Consider the following 26,913-nt stretch of genomic DNA (forward strand, 5'->3'; position numbering starts at 1 on the left):
CAGGCTTGCCAATGCTCTGTGACTCTCAAAATAAGTCTCTTTGTCAGAGCTCCAAACCATTCAGAAGTGGGTTCCCAAGTGAACGCAGACTTTTGGTACAATTGTTTTTTTTAAATAGATCCTGGAATGGAAGGGATTGGAGCTTCGGGCAAGGCTGGAACTATTTTCACGGTCCATCTCTGGGCTTGTCCTCCTGTCTGCAGGCAGAAGAAAAGAAAGTGTTAGTGGCTGTGATTCCTCGCTTGCTGGGGATCGGTGGCTTACCTCACTAGAGTCCTGCATGTAACTATTTACATTTATTCTTCAAAGGTTACAGAAAAGATTTGATTTGAAAAAATATTCAGAGGCAGTGGTTACAAATCTGGAAGTTAAAAACATTTATTCACGTCAAGATGAGCAAGCACTTTATTAACTCATAGGCTTCTCTTTTAAACTGTATTGGAATCATGCTGTGGCAGAGAACATGGCAGGAATTGTGTTAATTAAATACAAATTGCAATGGTCCGAAAACCTCCGTGAAATATTCTTGCCAGGACAATTACATTTTAATAAAGGCATTTGAATTTTGGCATTTTGAAGTGTATCTATTAAAACATAGCCCATTATTTGATAAAGTATGAACTGTTCACATACACATTTATATCTATCTATCTATCTATCTATCTATCTATCTATCTATCTACCTATCTATCTATCTATCTGACTTAGTGGATTATTGCTTAATTCGTCACACTTTAAGGTAGCTCACTGTCCTTCCATGGTCTGATCGTTTTAACCACACTAGAATGGTGACTGTGTGACTGTAAAAGACTTCTCTCCTTGCAACTGGTCCTAAAGCTGCTCATTTGAATATATAATACCAGCTCATGCTCATGCTCATGCTGACACCATGCTGATTTCATTCCAAGGCCAATGCAAGACTCAGCGTCAGCACATTTTTTTATACAATCTGTCATATAGTGCCTTTCATATCTATTGTATTCACTGTTCAAACAGATAAGCAACAGAGATCCAGACTTTGAACTTAACTTGTAGCATTAGCAACTGATATAACAGCTGTCACAGACGTCTTGAGTATGCAGAGCACAGGACACATTGTCCTAGTGACTATCAACCACGTATATTTATTAATGTCATAATTTTAAAAAATTGGACAATATACCTGCTGTAGAAGTAAAATGACTAATTCATGTGTAGTTTTGATGGCACAGTTGTTAGCATCATGAGAACCAGACATGGGTTTTCCACCTAATCCCAGCTCCCTGTGTGTAATCTGCTTTTTCTCCCTGTATTTGTATTCATTTTCTCTAGGTTTTCTTCCATCTATCATGTAGTGTTTCTTATCTATCTATCTATCTATCTATCTATCTATCTATCTATCTATCTTAGCACTCACTAAGTGCTCGCCCCAATCTGACCTAGAGGATCATTACATTAGCCACACTAGAATGGTAATTGTGTGACCGCAGTAGGTGTGACTTTTTTATAGGCACCCCTGCAGTTGGCTCTGAAGCTGCTCATTTCACTGATGGAATGCCATCTCATACTGCTGCTGATTCAGTGCTGATGTCATCCCTGGTCTGATGAAAGAGTCAGCGCTGTTACATAACAATAACATTTACTTTTATCATACATTTTCATACACATGATCCAACACAAGTTGCTTTACAAGATATCATGAAAATAGTTATAAGAAAATAAATGCAAATTCAAATTAGATAAGAATAATAATGACTAAATAACAAACAAAAATAAATCAATACACAATTACAGAAAATAGATATAAAACTATTAGAAAAGTAAAGTCCTTATACTGTACATAGAATCTTTTTTTTAATCTCTAAAGATGAGTCAGATGATAAGTTTAGATGATAGGTCAGACAGAAAAAAATAATAAAACTTTACATACCCTGGAGATAAAAGCAAAATCTGTAGGGGTCCAAAGGCCAAAAGACCACCCAGCCCCCACATAACATAAATGTACTTAAATCATTCCTTATTGTTTTTTAGGCCTCATCCTAGGGATTTGATGCAGTGGGTCTCATGGACATTTGGGGTTTTTGCTTTTATTCAGTCATCACAAGCGGCTGCACAGGACTTTAACCAGGTGGTGGTGCAAAATGGCACTAAAGGAAAAAAAAGCAGAAAAAAGAAGAGATTAATAAGGATTGCAAATTCATTGAAGAATATGATCATACAGTGCACGTACAGTAAATTAAGAAATGTAGCTCCAAAAAAGTCAAATTAAAAAGTGGGTTTTTAGGAGTTTTTTTTTTTTTAAAGCATCCACAATGTTAGCCATGTGTATTTCTCTTGGTAAAGTTTTACAGATTTTTGGTGTATACCGTATACACAGATCTATCTATCTATCTATCTATCTATCTATCTATCTATCTATCTATCTATCTATCTATCTGACTTAGTAGATTATTGCTCAATTCATCACACTTTAAGGTAGCTCGCTGTCCTTCCACGGTCTGATCGTTTTAACCACACTAGAATGGTGACTGTGTGACTGTAAAAGACTTCTCTCCTTGCAACTGGTCCTAAAGCTGCTCATTTGAATATATAATACCAGCTCATGCTCATGCTGATGCTAACACCATGCTGATGTCATTCCAAGGCCAATGCAAGAGTCAGCGTCAGCACATTTTTTATACAATCTGTCATATAGTGCCTTTCATATCTATTGTATTCTCTGTTCAATCAGATAAACAACAGAGACCCAGATTTTTTACTTAACTTGTAGCATTAACAACTGATATAACAGCTGACTATAGTCTTGACTATGCAAAGCACAGGACACATTGTCCTAGTGACTATCAGCTATGTGTATTTATTAATGTAATAATTTTAATAAATTGCAGCATATACCTGCTGTAGAGGTAAAATGACTAATTCATGTATAGTTTTGATGGCACAGTTGTTAGCATCATGGTAACCAGACCTGGGTTTTCCACCTAATCCCAGCTCCCTGTTTGTAATCTGCTTGTTCTCCCTATGTTTGTACTTATTTTCTCTAGGTTTTCTTCCAAGTGCCCATGACATACATGCGTGAACAGCTGGTCAGTCCAAATGGGCATTTTGTTAAGTAAATGTGCCTTGCAATGATTTGGAATCCCATGCAGAGTTGGTTCCTTCTTGCACATTGTGCTGCTGGGATAGGCTTGGACTTCCCACGTACTTGTAATTGATTAGCATGTTTGGGGTATGAAAGGATGTTTTCCTAATACTCAAATTAAAACTATAGTTTAACTGAGGCATTTCCATTGCCCAATAAAAGTTTCACAATAATGCATAAGTGTGTTATTGTAGAGCATCTATATTTATTTATATTCACAAAGTTTTTCATTTTCAATAAGATGGAATTTCAGTGAGCTCTATTTGATTGGTAATATTAAGACTGAAGTCCAGGTGTGCTTTCAGAGTCCCAACTCATTTATAAGTTTAGGAAATCAGTCTTGCAAAAACTAAACAAATAAAATAAAATAAGTAAACGTGTGCTGTGTACCTGTGCATTGCATGATATAATCATGCCCTATCAGATATCGGCCAACCTGTTTAAATTCCTCAGATTCTTGCAGTTTGTGGAGTGTTGCATAGCTTTCTGCGTTGCTGTAGTGATCTGGATGTCCATTCATTGCCTTCCATATGCCTGACTTCTCTGCTACCCAGCAACATGCATAGTAGCCCATGATATGTCTGCAGCCAAGTGACATTTGACAGCGCTGTTTGTGTTTGTGCCAACATGCAGCCATTGTATGCATTCATCATCCTAATCACGCATGTAATCTGCTCTCTCTTTGCTGCCGTATACATTTTTGTATACATTTCTTTTCTTCCTTGCAAGACTGTGAATGCTTCGGCCACTCCAATCGGTGCAGTTACATCGACCTGCTAAATACTGTCATTTGCGTGAGCTGTAAACACAACACTAGAGGTCAGCACTGTCAGTTATGCCGGCTTGGCTTCTACAGAAACACTTCCGCAGAGCTGGATGATGAAAATGTTTGCATAGGTCAGTTTCAGCCTTCTAATTTTATTTTCTGACTGTTTGCTGTCTTGACAGTTTTCGACTGCTGCATTCTTACTCTTCAGGTTTTTTGCAAATAGCTTAAGTCATCGCTGACATTTTACAAGATTTTGTTTGTTATTTCCTTTACTAATTTGCTAGCTTTGCTTTTGCAGCCTCTTCATGCCAGCCAAAAAAAAAAATCACTGAAATGCTTGCCAGAGTCTTCATTTTTAAGCAGTTTTCATTGCAATGCATTTTATAAAATATATTGAAAACAACATTTTATAATGGAAGAAATTTGTGAAAGTGTATTACTTGTAATAGGGTCACGAAGAAGGCAGGCACAAGGAAGCTATGGGTGGCATTGTGTTTTAGCCGTTACCACAGCTGTCTCACAGTTCTCTCATTAAATCACTGTCATGGAGTTAATTCATTCTTCAAGTATGTCTGTGTTGATTTTTCTTCAGGTCCATCTTAAAAGTTCGGATAGCAGGCCACTCTAAATTTGCCCCATGAAGGTGTGCTATTCAATGGAGTGTGTCCCAGTTCATAACTGTCTTTCAGGATCACGTGTACCACATGAGGGTAGTAGAGCGATGCAGTTCTCCTGTATCATGGATCTAATATCCTAGGCCTGAATTCTCTGTTTAGTTCACATTTTCTTGTATCTCAGAATTTCCCACGGGTTATATTGATTTCTTTCCAATATTCCAGAATTATGTACATTGCACTTATTGTCAGAGTCATTGTGTTTGTGTGTGAGTGAACCCTCCAAATGACTGGCATCCCATCCAGGGTTGTGTATGCTTTGCATCTTAAGCTTCTTTATACCATCCTCTACATTCTTGAATTGGATTTAGTAGGCTTAAAAATTTAAAGGTTACATAACTTAAATGAGCAAAATGAGCTAAAAAAAAATTATATTTTTTACATGTTACTTACCCCATATACTTTGTACTGGTGGCCAAGAAAAAAAAAATCTCATCTTTTCATACAGAATGGAGAGAAAAGGTTAATGATATAATAGAAGCCAATAGTGGCCAATGCTGTACAATGTCAAATGATGTGAAACACGTCCATGGAAGAAAGACAAAAACAATAAAAGCTTGTGTTATTTGTGTCATATAAACCTCATGTCACTTATCTAGTCGTATGCTCATAATGTACAATATGCATGCTTTTGCAAGTCAAGTGGTTTCATTGTCATAACATTCATACACCATATTGCAGCAAACACTTCCTTTAGGACTGCAGTGCAACATAGACATAAATACAAGTAAAGAACTATACTATAAATATATAGATATATAAATAAATAAATGATAACAACAATTAATAATAAAAAAGCAACAGTAGCAGCAAATGAAACAAATGTACTGCATATAAACTACTAAGAGCATTGTTGCACTTACACCAGTCCACCAATCGTTGTTTTTCTGTTGTATAAGCTGACTCATTCCCTTTGCTGATGAGACCCACCACTGTTGTGTCCTCATCAAATTTAATGATGGTGTTAGAGCTGTACACAGCGGTGCCAGCAGTGCAGTCATGGGTCAGCGGAGTGAAAAGAAGTTTGCCATGCTCAATCTTATGGTACTGGAGATGGTGTTTCCAATGCAGAATGTCTGGGGTTTGTTTCTCTTCCAGAAAATCCAGCATCCAGTTGCATAGGGGAGTATTGTTGACCCAGCTTCCCTGTTGGCTTCTGAGGGATGATGGTGTTGTGTACTAAACAAACGTCAAAAAACAGCTTTCTAGCCTACTGTGTATATTGTAAAACAAAAGGTTTGGAGCATGTCCGTTGTCCTGTGCAATGAAAACAAACAAAAACAAATGAACCATTTTACAAAGGCAGAGTACTTATCTTTTCTAGAAGGTAGGACAACGGAAGTGACATTAGTGGTGGAACAGCTGTCAATTTTCCATTCTGCAAAGGGAGGAAGAAAGAAATAATTAGCACACTGCACCAAACCCTGGTTTGATGAGTAACTACCATCATCAAAGTCGTTAAGCTGACTGCCAAGTGCACACGTGTAAGTATATATATATATATATATATATATATATATATAGGGTGAGTCAAAATTATATTAACACTAATGGTACTGTTATGTATATACTTATATACAATTTTTGTGGACAGTTTATGTACCACATATGGTACATGTGTTAAACATGATGGCGAACAGGATGAAAAATTAAGTATGTTTTGTGAATAAATTGTTTCTGCCATTCAAATGTTAACATCATTTTGACTCAACCTGTATGTGTGTGTGTATATACAGTATATATATATATACATATATACACACACATACATACAGTATTTTCAGTCGTGTCTCACTTAATGACAACATATGGTTCCGACCAGTCTATCGTTAGTTAGTTAGTTAGTTAGTATTTCCTGTCATTTTCATGTGTATCTCATGTCATTTCCGCTGCAGATTTTGTGCCATTTTCACCACAATGATGTGTCATGTACATACCCGCCCTGACGTAACATACCTTAATCTAACCTAACCTTAAGTAACCTGACCTAACATCAGCATGATACATGCATCACACAACTTAATAGTAATTATTGAAATACAGAAATAATATTACTGTTTTACGACAACTTACAATGTTGTATTGATGCTGTTCGATTTCATTTATTGTATCGGTATGGAATCTCTGTCATTAAAGCACAGCATCATTAGTCAAGATGTTGTTAACTGAGTCATGGCTGTGTACACACACACACATATACAGTATATAAAAAGACATGGTTCTTCAACAATAAATGAGAAGGAGATGTTGCTCTTGAATTTAAAAAGTTATTTTCATGAGGCTTTGGTTATCTTGCTTATTATGTCCACTGACAATTCCAGAATAATCTGTTCAACAATACTGTACCAAGAAAATGTGTTTTGAGCATATGACTGGATAACTTCCATCTGGATTATGGGAGATTTTTTTTTTTTTGCTTTTTCCAAGGACATTTTTTACATTATTTGCTGTTGTACATTATTACCTTTTATTATTATCATAATCTTTTTTCTCTCCAATCTACAATTTTTTTCTGGGCCATCACTAAAAACTGCATGGGTAAATAACATAAAAAAAGTATTTTTGGGTGTAGTATTCCTTTATATCCATATGTTCTTCAATAATATGAAATACAGCAAAGTTTTTTAAAAAGTTGATTATATTATTAATGATAATCTGACATTTTTCCTGGACTCATTTAGTTTAAATATGCCACCTTCTATTTTATTTGATTTTCATTACATAAAAGGCGACTTCTGCTAACGTAATGCCCCTTCGAGTGAGTTCAGCCATCAGAGGAGCTTTCCTTACATTTCCCCTATGCCTCATTCACTCCATATGTTTATTCCAAAGACCAAACATCAGTGACTCTGTAAATAATCTGTCATTTCTCATGTTTCCTTGATTTCAGGAACACTTTCTTTATTACTTACTGTCTAAATCGCTGCACTTTCATTAACAGTTTTTAAGTTTGGCTGGAAATGGAACCCTTGAATACGCCTTGAACATTTTTTGTAAGCTTCAGCCAAAAGTACATAATGATAGGTGAGCAAATCTGAAGCAAGCCTATTATCTATACAGTGACTCATAATAATGAACACTGCTGTTATTTTCAAATTAGGAATTTAACGCATGTTCAAAGAATTTTTCATTTTACCATTGAGGGTGCATACAGCCAGCATCAGTATCTAATTGATTTTTACATTCTGCAAGGTAAGTGTGAAGCCCTTTTTTCTGTGTGACAGAAATATAAAATAATAACCTTGTTGGTCTGAACTGTGAATTAATTTAGAAAAAAAAAAAAAACATCACTGAAAGGAGTAATTTTCCAGTTCCCTGCAGATTCACACAATATAAAAATATAATATAAATGTAAATTTTCTCACAACAAACATTAAACAAAGTTAAGTCACAGGAGCTCTTTTAACACCTATATACCAGAGCTTCTTCCTGGTTTATTTGTTCATTTTTTTAAGTAAACATTGACCTGGATTTGAATCGTAACTCTCATATAATAAGAAGTGGGTCACGCTCTATTTAGAACTGTAAATCATTATGTATGATTTTGTTTGCTCTTTACCCAAATACAGATTAATACCTTTAGATATGCTCCAGAAATCTTTGTAATTAACAACCATACTGTTCCTTTTCTTTTGTAAAATTCCTGCTGTTATCTCAGGTTTTGGAGCAGGATGTGTTTCCCCTCTCCACTAGCATTATCTTTTTGTTTTTTTTTTTTTTTCAAAAACCTGGCTCTTCATTGCAATGGACTTCTTTGCATTCAGCGAGGTGTAGGAGGAGGAGGAGAAGGAGCGTGGTGCAGTAATACCCTATGAATGCAACCCCTAATTGCCATCTAGATGAAATGGAGACGTTGAAGCGTCGACTTTTAAAGCCTTGAAGAGTACACAGGGGGCACCTAAGTACTGCAATTCATTAGGCCAGCACAGACATTTGTGCGTTCCTAGCTAATAAGAATGCAGAGCCACTGGATGGAAGCACCTCACACATATCAATCAGTAACCTGTAAGCCATAATGTCCTCCAGCAAGTTCTGAAATAGGAAAATGAGGTAGAGTTACAAAAGAAATCTGTGATTGCTGTGAATGTTCTTCAAGATCACTTGCGGCCTGCTTTTCTGTTTTAATACTTGAATTTCTACAGGAGACAAAGCATTCAACTATTTTATGACCTTCTTATCTATTTAAGGCCTAGGCCTTTATGCCTTGACTGCCAACACAACCATCCACTGACATCTCATTTATATATATGAGATGTTTTGCTTCATTATCATTTATGATAAGCTAAGGCTTTGGGTGTTCTCTTGGCAGGACCTTCCATATGTCATGCTGTGCTTGTTCTTAAGACAAATTGATGGTCATTCCTAAGTATGTATTCAGCAAATGTTTTTTTTCGGACTTTTGTCATGCCAAATGACACCGCACAATTTCATGTGTCGCATTGGTTGATTGGAGTTCTATATCTTTGACTGCTTGCAACCAACCAGCCTTAATTTAGCCAACCAGCACATAAGACCCTGAATAAATTGTCCATCCCAAAAAATAAGGTATGCCTTTAATAGTCAAAACTAAGCTAAACATTTAGTAATATAGCAAAAATCATTTAGTTCTAATCTTCATTTCTCCAATAAACTTGAAAGGGCAGTCATAAAATATAACTCAAAGTTTATGTTTAGGGAATTTGACAAGACTCCCTTGTTTTGACCCCTAGTTCTCTTCATGGTGGTGCAATTTAACCACCAGTAATGTGTAGCATTCACCAGGATGATGTGACAGCAGCATTTCTGCACCAGTACACTAACCGCCCATTAGCAGTTAAATGGTGAAGTGGTAAGACAGATAGCTAGTTAGAGACAGGGGATAATTAGGGGTCCAGAATGACTAGGCAGTGGTGGACAACAGTATATACCCTACTCTTTACGAAGAATGCCCAAGGGTCTTTTATGAGCACAGAGAGTCAGTACATTGATTTTACGTCTCATCCTGAGGGTGTACAGCTCAGCACAAATATCCAGTTAGCAGCACTGTACGGTTTCCTACCGTAAAACTCATATTGCTATAAGGGCACCTAGGAAGAATGAAGCTGCTTTTGTTAACTGTGAACAGTGAAAAGCCAAGCAAAATGACACCTATTATTGGCTAACTAAAAAGATTACAACATGCAAGTTTTCAAGGATTGCCTGAAGAAGGGGCCTGAGTTGCCTCGAAAGCTTGCATATTGTAATCGTTTTAGTTAGCCAATAAAAGGTGTCATTTTGCTTGGCTTTTCACTACATTTATAATGGCTAACACGGTACAACACCCTAGTACTATAAACTGTAAACAGTAACATTTCATTACCATAAAAGTTATATGTGATGCTAAGATGAAACGTCAGGATTGCTTTGGCATAATGCTACCATATAAGACCCCTCCAATTGCAGGGGCCATTCGCAGATTGAAATCAGAGAACGTAGATATACTTTTTCTCCCTTCATTTGCACTTACATTTTGCCAAAGACGAGTAATCTGCTTCTTCACATGAGATCGGACAAATTTTAATTTCAGGCATGATGTGGCTGATAGAGTTTGTGGTATTCACGGTAGCAGTAACACATTGCTATTTAATATATATGCGCTTGTTGGTGACACCTATGTTTAGGCCATCAGTTATTTGCCTCTGATTTACAGACAAGAAGTTCTGACTTGCACTCTTCAAAGTTTTGTTTTTTGCCTCTCTTCTATTGTCCCTTAACATGTAAACCCGTTCATTAGTTATGTATGAGGTTGATTAGTTAGTTCGTATTTGGTTGGTTCAAGGTGACAACCAGGCAGCGTTCGAGGTATTTATGAACATTTACAAGATGATTGTTGTTTATAAATCAGATTTTTTTAGCGTATACAGTCTTCTGTTTTTTTGTGGTATGGATATTTTCACACTCAAATCCATGCAAAGCTTTATAAATGAGACCCCAGACCTCCAGCAGGAGGCAGCATCGTAAAGTCAACCAGTTTTTACAGGGCACTCTCTCTCACCTTTTCACTTTTACAGATCCAATTTCAAGTAGACAACTAACTTAACTTATACATGTTTAAGATGTTCAAGTAAAATCAGAGCACCCAGAGAATAACTGGTGCAGACACGAGGAAAAAATGTGGATTCCTACAAAAACAGTAAATGTTGTTAAAAGAAAAATCTGTGCCCGTTTACATTGATGATGGAGGTCTCAGTTAATGAAAGGTGTGGGCATAGTTTGCAGCTTACCTCGTATTTTCCGGATAAAGCCCATTATTGTAGTACATTGGCAAACACAATTATTAAACACACATTATCTATAGAAAGAAACAGTGTAACATTTTTGCTGCAGAAGAGTGCAAGTAAATATTTCATTGTACTTATGACATATAACAAAACAACTGAACCATGACCTTGATTACAGCCACAGCTCACGCTTAATTCTCATTCTCTCATTCATTCATTTTCCAAGCCCTCATACTCAGATACAGCAGCCATTGGGACCAGAATCTATCCTCAGATGCAATTTGCTTAATGATAATTTTTTTAAAAAGAAAATGTTAATCAACCTAGTCCTTTTAGAATTGTAATTAATATGTCTTCAAGGGCTGACTTGAAATGAGCCAGCATTCCACCTTGACCAGGTCTCAAAATACTTTGAATCTGAATAGATTCTACTCAGTATGTCATTGTCAAAAGTGTCCACATTATTACAAGTTTCTGATCCAACCTTATTTTATTACTTACCTTCAGTAAGTCTAGTAGTTTGTGCAAGAAATCCTAATTTATGAAATGATTAGGTTTTCCCAGATCAGAAACATAGTCCCACCAATGTGTCTTGTGTCTGTCACCTGGCTCTATTTTTCATGGACTATGCCAGCTATTTGTCTGATGACAGGTGTGCATGGGGAATCCTTAGTAGACAACTACACATGACTCCTTTATTCCAAGGCATCCCTAAGTTATAAAGTTTTTTTCATAATGTGAATCTAGCACCTCTGCACAGGTGAAATATGTTGTCCATTCTTTCCTCTAATTGTACTTATATAGTTATTACTCTAAATTGTAACTTTTTCTAAAATACAACAGTTTCAGTTAGAGGTGAGAGTGGCTGTAATCTCAGACTGAGATGTTTTGGCAAAGCATTACCAGAGCACTGGTCTTGCCCATTTAAACCTACTAAGTATGTCCAACAAGCACTCCAGCCATCTGAGCCAACATATCATATGGTGATCGGTTGACAAAGTCTCTGATGAAGGTTTGATCCAAACTCTTCTGATTGCAGTTTTTTACTTATAAAAAGTATGTGTTTGAACATAGTCATTCAGGACTAGTCTCTCTATTATAAAAAAAAAATCACGGAAGACACTTAAAAGAAACCGCAAGATGAAAGAGAATGACCACGGAGCGTCTCGCGGGGACCTTAAACATGAGACTTTGTGCCAAGAGATTGACCCAGGACTGTCTCACGATGACGTAGAACATGAGATTCTTGCAAGACACGCCCTACTTACAATCAATATCAAATAAGCCCAGAGGCAGGAAAACACTCAAGTCGAGTAAAGGCGTTAAGCACACACAGATCCAGGGCTCTCAGCGCATATAAAGCATATAAGGACAATACATTATAAATAAAATGTAGACGACTAAGTGAAGAAGAAAGCAGCGCAGAGAAAAGAGACTCAAAAGCGTTGGAGAGAAAAATGCAAAAAAGAATAATCTAGATGCAAATTCAAAAAATAAGGAAAGTAATTATCAGCCCGGAACAAGTGGAATTAAAAAAAAAAAAACCCCTCCAGCTCATAATTAAAAAACAAAGAGTAAAAGTCAAAGTAGAAGTTCATAAACACATTCACAAACATTGGCGCTATACACTGTGGAGGCTGGCCCGGACACAGACAGGCAGACATCATGTTGTCACCCAACACACGTTTATTTTCCCTAATATTTACACAGTTCAGTGCTCACAAACCCCTAGAGTCCCCAAAGTCCTGGCCAACACCACACAATGCCTTCACTCTTCAGGCCGCCTCCACATCTCCTTCCAGACCTTGTCTCCTTCTCCTCCCAATTCCAGCCTCGAATGAAGGGAGGTGGCCCCTTTTATCCATACCCGGATGTGCTCCAGGTGCTTCCCGGCAATCTCCCACCAACACGCCCCCGTGTGGCGGAAGTGCCGGCTGTATCCCCGGAAGCACTCCGGGTGTCCCTGCTCCTCTTCCCCCCGGCATTTCCTGGTGTGGCGGAAGTTCTGAGGTCCAGGGCTCTCCAAGGTATCCCGGCTGGGTCATCCCCCCAGCCATCTGCGACAACACATGCAGAGCAGGTTAGAAATTATGAAAGCAGCGGAATTCGAAAGGCTCCAAAAAAAAACGTTGGTGTGATACACATGTGGAGAAAGTTAAAGAATATGAAAGTAGGAAAATTAGAAAGTATAAAAGAAAAAGTAATTTCGCAGTAGCACAAACAAATGGAAATTATTACTCAAAAAAGGGAAATAATCACCATGGACAAGGTGTCATTGAAAAAAAAACAGGACAAAGCAAGGTCAGAAATAAGACAGAGTAGAAAACAAAGTAAAACGCCATAAAGAGGTTAAAAAACAAGGGGGCCAAACACATGCAGAGCAGGTTAGAGATAATGAAAACTGGAATTCAAAAGACTAAAAAAAAATGTAGGCGCGAAACACATGCAGAGCAAGATACAGAATATGAAAGCAGAAAAAAATGACAGTATCGAAACAAAGAAAGTAAACATCACATTAGCGCAAAGAAAGAAATTATTACTCAGAGAAATAACGAAAAGGCGAATAGAGATCGAATATATGGACATAGGTGATATGTCAGAAGTATGTAAATATTGTAAGGCTTTGAATTTTAAGTCAGAGAATTTCAAAAACGGAGTTTACCTCACATACATTTATTGGTTATTTTGCAAAAAAAATTGTTAACTGCTGATGATGTAGATCGTTTTGTCTGTGCTAAAATTCCAAACAGAGAAACCTATACTGAATTATGGTACAAAGTCATTAAACACATGTCTCACGACCTCATTAAAAAGATTCAGCATATTGGGACTCGAAAGATTGCAAATATTGTTTTTACAGAAGTTCGGAAATAAAAGTGAAACAATGAAATAGCAAGAAAAAAAAAATCTTAAAAGTGTGTATCCGGAAAATCGAACACGGCGGTTGACGAGCGAAGCGAGCAGGGGGCGAAGCCCCCTAGTATAATGAAATTAAAGACAAGTCACTGCTAAAAATTAGGTCAGGCATTCACATCCCTCGAAATTTCTCCATCACCACTGAAATAAGTATTGAAGTCTACTGATAGGACTGCAGACATAGAGTACATTTAGGCCTGGACCCGCCACTGATGACGAATTAGTCTGTGGTATAGGCAGTTTGTGTGATTGAGATGTGCTTGTAGCAAAGACACATTTTAAAACCACACCAGCATGAAGTGTTCAGGAGGAATGAATGCTGAGCCCATGGAGTGAGGTACTGATAAAGCTACCTAAAGTGGTAGTAGTGCTAGTCTGCCACCTTAGGCCATTTCCTAGATCAGGTGATTTTCTACCTTCTACTAAGAAGCTTTGTTCCACAGCAAATGCTGCGCACAGACTTTAGTTTAATTAAATCTATCCAGCTGTTTTCTAACACAACATGAATGTCAGCACTTTCTCTCCCCACTAGTGTGACTCGGTCTATCACCTTACAGTCACTGTACCTGAAAATCCCTCCATTTCTTGAGGCTTTTCCTGCATTTGCTTGATTCTTTGAAGAAAAATACTGAAATATTTTCTATCTTTCAGAATTAAGGCAAAATTTAAGCAACAAGTGATGCAAAACTCTAATAGTCAATTCGCACTCTGTAGAAACAGTTTCAATATGCTTATAAGCACACTGATTCTTCTGAGGAATTACGCTGCAGATTATTTGAAGTTTTGTGCTCTCTTTTCTTTGAGGGACTGATTCAGAGAGTTGGATTTAGTGGTATCAATAAACAAAAAGACACCTGGAACTTTTTTTTTTTTTTTTACATTTAGGATAACTTTCAAAACCAACATTAAGCTTACTGCTTTGAATTGGGTTCAAGTTTGAAAAGGATAAAATTCATTATTTCCTTTGATCATTGGTTAAAGATGAAGTTTAGCTGTGACTGCATTTAGAAGTATAATCATTATCATGTATTTATGTACATTTGAAGTTCCCCAGTAGTAACCAGTCTAGAGTTTAAAAAGTAAGACAATCCGGGTTTAATTTAGTAGTTTTGCATTTAGGACAGGGTAGTTTTAGTTGAAATCCCGCCTATTTTATTTCCCTATTTCTACATGACAGTGAATTCAAAACTAGTCCTAATATTTGATTTCCTGCTAAACTGAATAAAAATACGCTCTTCTTGTTTTATTATTCAAACACTCATTTGTATTCAGGATCTTTTGACTTACGGTTCAATTGGGGTGGATTTATAATCTTGGCAAAATAGTTATATAAGGAAGAGATGTGCTTGGGATTTTCTTCACTCCTGCTAATCAGGGACCTCTGCCATGGCCTTCTGTGACTCTTGTTTACTAGAAATGTGATACTCCTTAAAGATCATTATTTTAATATGAAAAGTGTAGCTGTAACTGCATAACTATTACTCAGAAAGGGAAAGAGTGTGTGTGAAAGGAGGTATAAAACATGATAATAAGCTTAAAAAACATCTTGCATAATACAGGGTTTAATATTTAACGCTACTTTAAAATCACGATATTTGGAGGCCAAGAAATAATAAACTTAAATAATGCTTAAATAATAATAATTGATTAAATTAGATTAGATACTAAAGCATATTTAATTTAATGTTATCTAGTTTAATCCAATCTAATCATGAATCAAGTTAAGTAACTTTAGGCACAAGAAACAGTATCAGCCTTGGTGGTATTATTATTATTATGGTATTATTAATAAATATTAATAATAAATATTACTAATTTACAAAATTATATATATATATATATATATATTGCAGTATCTGCCAAATAATACAAAGAGAACACAACACATGTGTCACCGTTATTGTGCTTGTCAGGTGTACTTAATTTTGCATCCCCTTACAGGGATTGAAGCTTGGACCTTAGCGCCTGATTTTGCTTATTTGACAGGGTGAAGATCGGAGTACAGTATTACATTCTTAGTTCTGAAGCGCAATCTGATTTTCTAGGTGGTTACCTACCAGGAAACACACACACACATATATATATATATATAAATATATACAGTATATATATATATAGTATATATATATATATATATATATATATATATATATATATATATATATATATATATATATATTGTGGAAGATTCGGACCCGGACACAAACAGGCAGACATGGAATGTCCCAAAACACACGTGTTTATTTACAAACCCCATCACAGAGCACAAAAATATCAAAATTAAAGTTCCTTTCTCGTTCTCTCTTCTGCCGCCTCCAACTCCTCCCTCAGAAGCTCCGTCTTCTTCCACTCAACTCCTGCCCCTGCGTGGAGTGAGGTGGCCTCTTTCATACAGCACCCAGAAGTGACGGAAGTGTTCAGAGTTGCCCAGGCGACCCCTAGCGGTGGCTACGTCACTCCACAGGGTTGAGCTCCCCAGGTCCATGGCCCCCATAAAACCCAGGGTGGCTGCCTTCTTCCATTCCACGAAAGACACTGCCCTTCTCCTGGTCCTTCCCTTCTCGCAGCATCCCGGTGGGGCAAGGTCCCTGGACGTCTCTCACAATATATATATATATATATATAGATATATATATATATATATATAATATATATATATATATATATATATATGCATGGACTTTGCATGTTCTCCCTATGTCTGTGTGGGTTTCCTCCGGGTACTCCGGTTTTACTCCCGCAGTCCAAAGACATGCAGGTTAGGTGCATTGGCGATTCTAAATTGTCCTTAGTGTGTGCTTGGTGTATGGGTGTTTGTGTGGGTGCCCTGTCCAGGGTTTGTTTCCTGCCTTGCACCCTGTGTTGGTTGGGATTGGCTCCAGCAGAACCCTGTAGTTAGGATATACAGTGTTGGATAATGGATGTGTATATATATATATATATATATATATATATATATATATATATATATATATATATATATATATATATATATATAGTTAATTTGAATATGTATATATCATTCTTTATTACATTCCCAAAAAAACTGGATACTTATGGTACCTGTCAATAATTATCTGCAATTCTGTGATTCTTTTCTTGTGATTTCTGTACAGCTTACCCGTTTACAGTTGGAAACATGGTGTGCCTATGGTTGCAGTGGCAAAGTTTCAACTTTAAACAGTTAGTTTCTCTTGTTGTTCTCTAAGAGTAACCATGACCTCTATACTCTCCCTTCACATCAAAGAACAGCAACAAACAGTGATCCCCTTTTTATAGGCTGTAGACATACCAGAGGAGAAATTCCTTGTCAGTTCTTCAGAATCATGGTACGGACTTGCTCAATGTTGTCATCAGTAGAGGATGTGGATGGGCGTCCCACAGCTCCTTCATACTTAACAGTTGTCCAACCATTTTTGAATTCCTCAATCCATTTGTAAAATCATTGTAAACCACTGTCTCTGTGTTGGGCAGAAAGCAGTAGTACACATTCAGCCCATAAAATGAGGATCATAGCTTGTTGCTCTCCTTTGGTACAAACAGAGTGTGGAGCGGCCATGTTTACTCATAGATTAGACCTGGCCAATGCGACCACAGACAACCCGTGTTTCCACATTTGTGCAGGGAAAGCTGTATAGCCAACCCAAATGAAATTATCTAAAAGTGTGAATAATCATTTTCTTAACCTTCAATATAAATATTTTGTTAAAGCATTGTTTGTTGTCAATAGGATGTTAATAGATTATCTGCATGAGCAACATTTCAAACTAAAAAGAAATCCTTTTATGTAATATATAATTCTATAGTGTCTGGCATAAACAGTATGTAGGACTCATACATAACCATAGAAATTAAATCTAACCTAAAAAAAAATAACAGCAGTACAAATGTAAACACAGAATGTGTTGATGAAACTTTTGCATAAATCAAACATTTCAATAAAGAAATACAACTTAGAAACAACATTCTCTCATAACTTGCAAATAAAAGTTTATCTTCATTATAATATACATCCATCCATCCATTATCCAACCCGCTATATCCTAACTACAGGGTCACAGGGGTCTGCTGGAGCCAATCCCAGCCAACAGAGGGCGCAAGGCAGGAAACAAACCCCAGGCAGTATTTCATCCCACCTCAGATGATAATATGCACACTTCCCTAAAACTCAACCTTTATCTCGAGAGATACTGTTATTAAGGATTTACAGATAAAACAGTGATCCTAATACATGACAACTCGCGCCTATAAGCAGGGATAGGAGGAAGATTTTACATTGAAGACAAAGAGTAGAAAGCCACTATCCAAAGAATACATTTTTTGTCTCAATCTATTCTAGGGATGGAATTATGAATTTGGTGCATTTTAGTTATTAACTTACTTTCTCAATATGAGCAACAGTCAATTTTCTGAGTCAAATACAACAGTTTCACAGGCTTCTGATTAAAGAATCATGTGGTTAGCAACGGGTATCATCATCACAAACAACATGGCTGCAACAATGCAAAACAATTATCTACCTGAGATATGCTTCAAGAAAAGTCATTCTAAAATGGTGGTGGATGATGTCATCATCATATCTATAGAAATGAAAACTAACCCAAAAAACAAATTAAGGTAGTACAAGAATGAATAGCAAAATCCTAAAACCAAGAATCATGATAGCTAAATTATGAGCCGGTTTTTTATGTTGTTTAGATTTACTACCATGATGAACTGGCACTGAGAAAAAGAAAATCCAAAATGCCAAGCCGCCATAATCCAAAACATTAACCAAAAATCATAGTCAAATGTCACTTAATATGTTTTTACACTAACTAGTCCTTCAAAAGTTTTGGTTACTAATCTAATGCTGTATTCATGTGCTATCATACTGTATATAAAGTCAACCCTCGTTTATCATGGTTAATCCGTTCCAGAGTCTGCCGCGATAAATACATTTCTGCGAAGTAGGATTCTTTATTTATAAATCGAATATTTTCACAGAGCATAGAAAACCTGTTTACAACCTTCTAAATACATTTTCTAACATTATTAGAGCCTTCAGGACATGGAATAACACCCTTTAGTCAAATGTTTAAACTGTTCTCCATGACAAGACAGAGATGACAGTTCCGTCTCACAATTAAAAGAATGCAAACATATCTTCCTCTTCAAAGGAGTGCTCATCAGGAGCAGAGAATGTCAGAGAGAGAGACAGAGAGAGGAAGAGAGAGAAAAGTAAACAATCAAAAATCAATAGGGCTGTTGGGCTTTTAAGTATGCGAGGCACCGCCGGACAAAGCAGCTACAAGGAAGGCAGCAATGTGAAGGTAGTCTTTCAGCATTTTTTAGAGGAGTGTCCGTTTTCTCTAGGCCAGTGTGCGAACAGCCCCTCTGCTCACACCCCCTCCATCAGGAGCAGAGAATGTCAGAGAGAGAGAGACAGAGACAAGCAAACAATCAAAAATCAATACGTGCTGTTTGGGCTTTCAAGTATGCGAAGCACCGCACGGAAGCATATCGTATATCATTGAGGAGTTTTATTTAATATGTAATATGTGCTCTGATTGGGTAGCTTCTCAGCCATCTTGCCAATAGCGTCCCTTGTATGAAATCAACTGGGCAAAGCAACTGAGGAAACATGTACCATAAATTAAAAGACCCATTGTCCGCAGAAATCCGTGAACCAGCAAAAAATCTGTGATATATATTTAGATATGCTTACATTTAAAATCCGCGATAGAGTGAAGCCGCAAAGGTCAAAGCTCTATATAGAGAGGGATCACTTTACAGCAAATATTAGTTTTCTATTGAAAATTCCACATCAGTGCTCTACCGACTCAGCTTTGGCTATGATTCTGGGTCTACAAAATGTCAAAGGAGCAAGGCCGCTAAAAAACCAACAGACCATATCTCATCCCAAGGCAAGCCTGACACAGGAAAATAGGAGGCTTTAGGCCCAACTTGACCTCAAACAGGAAATAAGTCTTAAGGTTAAAAAAAGAAAAAAGTAAGTCTCCTGACAATGTCTCACCACGGAGAGAGAAACCAGTGTCTCAATACATAAATCACAGTTCGAAATGCTTAAACAGAGCAAAAAATATCAAAAAGGCAGTAAACACAAAGAACAGCAAAACAGGGAAATCTCATTAAAACACCAGAGCCTACACATGTAGGGCAGCACAGCGGCTCAGTTGTAGCACTGCTGCCTCGCAGTAAGGAGACCTGGATTCTTGTCCCACTGTCCTCCCTGTGTGGAGTGTGCATGTTCTACTCATGTCTGTGTGGGTTTCCTCCAGTGCTCCAGTTTCCTTCTACTGTTAAAAGACATCCAGGTTAGGTGAACTAGTGATGTTAAACTGGCCCTGGTGTGTGTTTGACATTTGACCTGCAAAAAACTGGTACCTTGTCCAAGGTTTGTTTCTGCTTTGCACCCTAGGCTAGCTGGAATAGATTCTAGCAACCACCCCCATTACCCTGGTCTGGATTAAGTGGGTTAGTAAATGACATGACATACATGTGTATGTGCAATGCAGGGGAACTGCAATTTCCCTGAGCCTTTATAGAGCAGGAAGCCATCCCACAATACAATACAATTTATTTTTTGTATAGCCTGAAATCACACAAGATGTGCTGCAATGGGCTTTAACGGGCCCTGCCTCTTGACAGACCCCCAGCCTTGACTCTTTAAGAAGGCAAGAAAAAGCTCCCAAAAAAACCCTTGTAGGGAAAAAATGGAAGAAACCTTGGGAAAGACAATTCAAAGAGAGACTCCTTTCCAGGTAGGTTGGGCGTGCAGTGGGTGTCAAAAAGAAGGGGGTCAATACAATACAATACAATACACAGAACAGAACAAATCCTCAATACAGTATAAAAATACAAATTTTAGAAATACGGAGTAGAATTTAACAGTAGATGCATTCACATAATATGATGGAGATTGATGGGTGGCCCCGCCTCTTGAGGAACCACACACAAAGCACAAGGAACATGGCAGAAAATTGATCCACACATAGAAACCAAACAATTAACAAAAGTGGCAAAAATGCTTTATTATATAAAGAATAAACATAAATAACAACAATAATTGTTGAATTAAAAATTAGTGATAAAGGAATTTAAACTTGACTTACACATAACACATACAAGTCAAACAATTCTGAGAAAACAAACCTAGCAGAATCCTCTGTGTTGTGATATCCCTCTAACCTTTCAATTTACCTTTGGGTAAGCCAGTAATCCCATTTTCTGGTCAAATTACATTTTAAGTAAAGTAACACACATTTACTACATTTAGTTTGCTGTTTATTTCCATGAAAAATGCAGTTAAGATTAGTTGTTTTTTTAAAAGAAAAAGTAACAGATCAGCAGATCAGCAGTTTCACGTTTTTCCAAATAGTCCGACTGGAAGCCCACGTGAATGCACTGAACTGGGAAGGTGAAACATCACAAGTGATAGCTGCAAATAGTCCTATAGCATAAGAAGGCAGAGCAAAATCTTGGATGCTGGAACTAACATGATGCCATCTTAAATACCCTCTGCTTGATGAAGTCACAAAACACAATTTCCAGGTATCACATGGTGACAATGGTGCAAAGTTGCTGGCAACAACATGGCCTCTGGGGAAAAAAAAAAGAAAAAACAACATGATGGCATGGAGATGAATTAAAAAAGGATTAAAGCGTATTCACAAATTTAACAAGGAAAAAAGTTTTACAGATACAAAAAAGGATGTTTGTGTTGTTTAAATCTCCGGAATCATGATGATAGTTCTTCCTATTTACTGTATAAAAAATATTTCTCAGAGAGTTGACTTTGTACATTTTTACCTGTGCTATTTGTTGACTTTTTAAACTATTTTTCAGCTTTAATATAACTCATTTTAGCAGCTGTTCCCTGCATTCATTAAGACATCTTGAAATCAAAGGCTTGAGTAAAAAACAAGTGAAGGGTATAGTTGTTGCCAAGTTCATTAGCTGAATCCCTACTGTATCGTAATCACTCTTTCAGTAAATGAAATTTAGGTACTTGACACCTATTTTAATCGGTTTCCCATTTCTATCTTTCTTTCTTCATTACAATTTCAGAGACACAAGCATTAATGTATACGCAGAATTTCAGTTTCTTCTACTTTTCAATTCTCTTCAGTGCAGTGCATTACAGGAAATCAGTCAAAATACCCGATCATCACCATTTCTTCTTCTGCTGGCCTCATGAATACAATATGTAGTTGTCATTTAAGCAAAGTAGGTTTTTAATTGAAAGCATCTTCAGTATAACTTCCAACCATGAACAAAAGTACTTGATTCACAGTTAAGATCTTCAATGTGCAAAGTGTAAATCAAAAATATATTCTGTTCTTTGATAAAAAAAAAAAAATGGGTACGGCATATGATGTACTGTATCTGTCTTTGTAAGATTTAAGGCCTAATGTCCTGCTAATGCTGCACAAATCAATATATTCTGTTTTGGAGTGCTGAGCGAAGCCACCCTTAGACAAATATTGCCAGTTGCTTCATAAATGTTAAAACACATCAATATACCCGTAGTACTAAATGTTCAGCGTCTTTCCAGGTTGCCCACATATATCTTTATGTGTGTGTGTGTGTGTGTGTGTGTGATGTAAAAATGTCTACTTACAGACTCTTCAAAAGTTTTCAGTGCTGCTGAATTACAAATAATATTTGCAGATCTTGTCCTACTCTATTTTTATTTCAAGCTGTACAGCTCTAGAAGGAAAAGTAAAAGACTAAATTGCTGTCAACAGATAAAAATTAAAACCTGCAATGTGTGGCTTTCATAATTTTTCAGACTTTTGTTCTTTAGTGAATCTAATTGCCTTAATGAGTATTTTACTGTTCTGCCTTTGACCACATCTGCTCCCCACTAAAGGCCCTGTAGCTATTTCTAGATTTAAAACTGCAGTCTATTTAGGAATCTGATAGAAACATGTAAACTGAATCCAAAACTTGCCATTCAGTACCTCTTATTACAGCCCAAGTACACTAACTACTCAGTAATTACCTGTCTGTCTACATTGTAAGTGGACACTTTTATCATATACAGTAGATTCAGAAAGTATTTAGACCACTTTTTCAGCATTTTGCTGTATTGTAGCATCTTGCTGAAATCATTTCCCCACTTTAAGCAATATTCAATATGACAAAGTAACATTTTTCTAAATTTATTAAAAATTAAAAAATGAAATATCACATTAACACGAGTATTCAGTCCTATTACTCAGTACTTTGTTAAAGCACAAGAGGCAGCAATTACCTTCTTGGGTATGACTTGACAAGCCTTATACACCTGGATTTGCGGATTTTCTGCCATTCTTCTCTTCAGATCCTCTTAAGCTCCATCACGTTTGAACAGAGACTGTCAGTGGATAGCTATCTTCAAGTCTCTCCAGAGATGTTCAATTGGCTTCAAGTCCGGACTTTGGTTGGGCAACTCTGGGACATTCCTAGAGATGTCCCTAAGCCACTCTGGTGTTGTCTTTGCTTTGTGCTGGTCAGTGTCCCTTTGAAAGTTTAAACAGAGTTCAGCCACTTTGCCATAAAGCCCAGATCAGTGGAGTTCTGAAGCGATGGATGTCCTTCTGGAAGCTCTAATCTCTACACAAGTTCTCTGGAGCTCAGCCAGAGTGACAATCAGACTCTTGGTCACCCCTTTTACAGTACAATGGCCCTCTCCCATAATTGCTCAGTTTGGTTTGGTGGTCAGCTTGAGGAAGAGATGTGGTTTTTCCAAACATCTTTCATTTAAGAATTATGGTGGCCGCTGTGCTACTTTTTGCAGCCTTCCCCAGATCTGTTCCTCAACATAATCATGTATCTAAGTTCTTCAGGCAATTCCTTCGACCTCGTGGTTTGATTTTTACTCTGATCACATTGTCAATGTGGCCATCTTTTACTGAGGAGAGATTTCTGTCTGGCAACTCTGTCATAAAGTCCAAATCGGTGGAATGGTGCAGTGATGGATTTCCTTCCGGACGTTTCTCTCATCTCCACACAGGCTCACAGGAGCCCAGCCTAAGTGATCATTGGGCTCTTGGTCACCTATCTTACCATGACCCTCTCCCCACATCTGCTCAGTTTTGCCATTTGGGCAGTTCTGGGAAAAGTTGCATTTGTCCCGTACTTCTTCCATTCAGTGAGAAGTCAAGCAAAATGACGCCTTTCATTGGCTAACCAAAAAGATTACAATATGCAAGCTGTCAAGGCAATTCAGGCCCCTTCTTCAGGCAAGATGTAATTACCACAATGCCTTGAATTGCCCAGAAAGCTTGCATATTGTAATCTTTTTAGTTAGCCAATAAAAGGTGTGATTTTGCTTGACCTCTCATTACATCCATAGTGGCTAACATGGTACAACACCCTAGAACTTCTTCCATTCATAAATTATTGAGGCCATTGTGCTCCAGGGAACGCTCAATACAGCAGGAACTATTTTACAGTCTTCCCCAGATCTGTGCTTCAATACTGTCTCTAAGATATACAGATAATTTATTTGACCTCATGGCTTGGTTTTAGCTCTGATACACATTGACAACTGTAGGACCTTATAGACAGATGTGTGCCTTTATTAATCGTGTCCAGTCAAGAATACTGACCACAGGTGGGCACCAAACAAGGTGTAGAAACATCTCAGTGAAGATCAATAGAAACGGCTGCACCTGAGTGAGATTTAAAATGTCATACCAAAGGGTCTGAATAGTTGTTTCAATATGATATTTCAGTTTTATGTTTTAATACATTTGAAAGAAATGCTAAAATCCTGTTTTTACTTTGTGACTCTAGGGTATTGAGGGTATTCACATATAACAAAATGTGAAAAATGTGAAGAAGTCTGGATAATTTCTGAATCCATTGGAAAGAACACAATCAAGTATAGAATAATAAATGCACATTCCCTTATACTTTTACATGAAAGGCACCATACATCCATGCTAAAATTAGCCACGCCATAGTCAGGCATATAATTACTGGTTAATTATTGTGTGCGTACACCGTAATAAAAGACACTTATTATAAAGTGTTGTCAAAATTAAGAATAAGAAAAATGCTAAGAAAATCAGAGTTAAAATGTCACAAATACTGCTATATAGATTAGGAAAAAGGTTCAAAACCATACAAAATATTTGCCTCTATCTATCTATCTATCTATCTATCTATCTATCTATCTATCTATCTATCTATCTATCTATCTACTGTTCAGGCACTGCTGAGATAAAGAATTTTGCCAGCACAAAAACAAGGAGACTTGGGAGGGAAGCCAATTAAGGGGCCAACACTCTTTCTGAAACATCACCAGCGTCTCAAGGTTGAAAGAGAACTAAATGGTCAATGATATCAAGATATCTGCATAACATTGGCCTGTTGGGGGAATCTGTTACTGAAAAAGAATAATCTTAAGGCCATAGTAGAGACTGATGGAAAGCAAAAGAGTAAACCATCTAAGTTCTGCAAAATGCTTTACGATAGAGGGGTGGGAGAGGACTATGCAATGACTGCAGGCTTTTTACTTCAATTAATCTCTTTATTTAATATCAATCTTGTTACTAATTAAAATTCTTTTTTAATCAGGCAGCTTTCTCTAGCTGTCTGTCATTAATAATAATGTGACTTTTACTTCTATTTGAAATTCAGAAAGACACACACTAGTGCCATGACTTTTAATTCAAGAGAGTCTCTTAATTTTCTGTTTTTCAAGCTTTAACTCAATTCCACTGTTTGTGAAGAATTTTAGAAAAAAGAAAAAGAACCAAAAAATGAAGGAACTGGGGGTCCAATCCTCTGGGTCCATTTTGGTGATTTTTCCCAATAATGATAATGGAATAATGATAATTCTTAAAGAAGAATACATCTATTTAAATGCCACCAAACATCGCCATTCTGCAAGAATCATTACACTCTTTGTCAAGGAGAGCCAAAAGGGCCACTCAAACCCTAGAAGAAGGACAGGCCTTCTAAGAACAACTGAAAGGGAACTTGGTCAAGCAGTTGTGGTTCTCAGAACATATCACACTTAAATCCCTCTACCTGGACCTGATCATCATCTCAGGGCCCACCAAGGAAATGGTCATTTCTGAGACCTCCACATATTGTTTGAAGAACACAGGTTAACTGATCATGTAATTTTGTATCTTATTCTTGTTTGGTTGCTAATTAAGGAAAAAAGAAACAGTTATGGAGTCAGAGACTTAAATAGCAAGTCAATGAAAATTAAGGCAAAACAAATTGATTAGCAGCAAAAACTAGTTAAGAAAAAGGTTAGAATGAAAGCCTGCAGCCAATGTGGCCCTCCAGGATCGGAGTTGGACACCATTGAGATGGCTTGGTCAAAACCTGAAAATTTCCGTAATGGTCTGTATGCATTTAAAAGTGATTTCTCAAGCAGAAGGTTTTCTTTATTATAAATAGAGTTAACACAAGTCGATCTTAAGCAGAGAGCTCCCATGATGTCACAAGCCATGCAGTGTGCATCCCACATGTTCAACAGCATCATAGTGTTACAATTTTGGAATTTTGTGTATTTTATTTCATTCTAATGTCGAATTTATGTAATTATATTTTAGTTTATCAACTTAAAAATGTTTAGCATCTTGTTTGGATGATAAATTACATTTCTGGTGGCTGCCATGTTGTTTTGGTTTGGTTCACATGGCTGGAAATGAAGCCATGTGTGATTCGTGGAAGTTAAAATGAAAGGTTAGGGTTAAAATGCCAGCACTCAGAAGCATCTGGAAAACTGTTTTAGTACTTAGTTAGGAGGAAAAAAAAAACTTTTTTTCTTTTGCCTTTTAACTTTGAGTTTGGCCTTGCTTCTTTGATTTTTGACAACTGATTTTCTCCATTGATTTTTCTGTTTTTGACTTGTCACGTTCCTTATTGCTGGACACTTCAGACACCCTTTTTCTTCTCCTGATCAATTCTTCTCAGTAATTTAAGGCTCTCTCAGATAACCCTTAACTTATCTCAACCAGCACATAATATATACTGGTGTATATAACAGATAAAAAAAATACAAAAAATGGCTCAGTTATTTCTTAAATCCTGACAATACGGAAGATGCCAACAGTACCTTAAGCCAACTGTGGACACCCACAATTTCCAAAATGACTTTCTCAATCACACTTTCATCATTTATACTTGTAGCATATAATTTCAAATTGCTTGATGGAAACCCATCCCAAATCTTGCTACAAT

General features: G+C 37.0%; 1 protein-coding gene across 7 annotated transcripts in view; it reads left to right on the forward strand.

Moving 5' to 3' along the window:
* ntng1a (netrin g1a) overlaps nt 1–26,913 on the forward strand; it is a 510,418-nt gene that overhangs the window by 436,229 nt on the left and 47,276 nt on the right. For 2 of the 7 annotated variants that reach the window (XM_039735641.1, XM_039735643.1), the window contains exon 6: nt 3,851–4,018. The exons of 4 other annotated variants lie outside the window; for them this stretch is intronic. In XM_039735641.1, the coding sequence (XP_039591575.1) occupies nt 3,851–4,018 (168 nt within the window). Of the gene's footprint in view, nt 1–3,850; nt 4,019–7,505; nt 7,553–26,913 lie in introns of those variants that run through there. One more of the 7 variants, XM_039735648.1, reaches the window with a different exon arrangement.

Source organism: Polypterus senegalus, chromosome 14, assembly GCF_016835505.1.
Source record: "Polypterus senegalus isolate Bchr_013 chromosome 14, ASM1683550v1, whole genome shotgun sequence".
NCBI classification, from domain to species: domain Eukaryota; kingdom Metazoa; phylum Chordata; class Cladistia; order Polypteriformes; family Polypteridae; genus Polypterus; species Polypterus senegalus.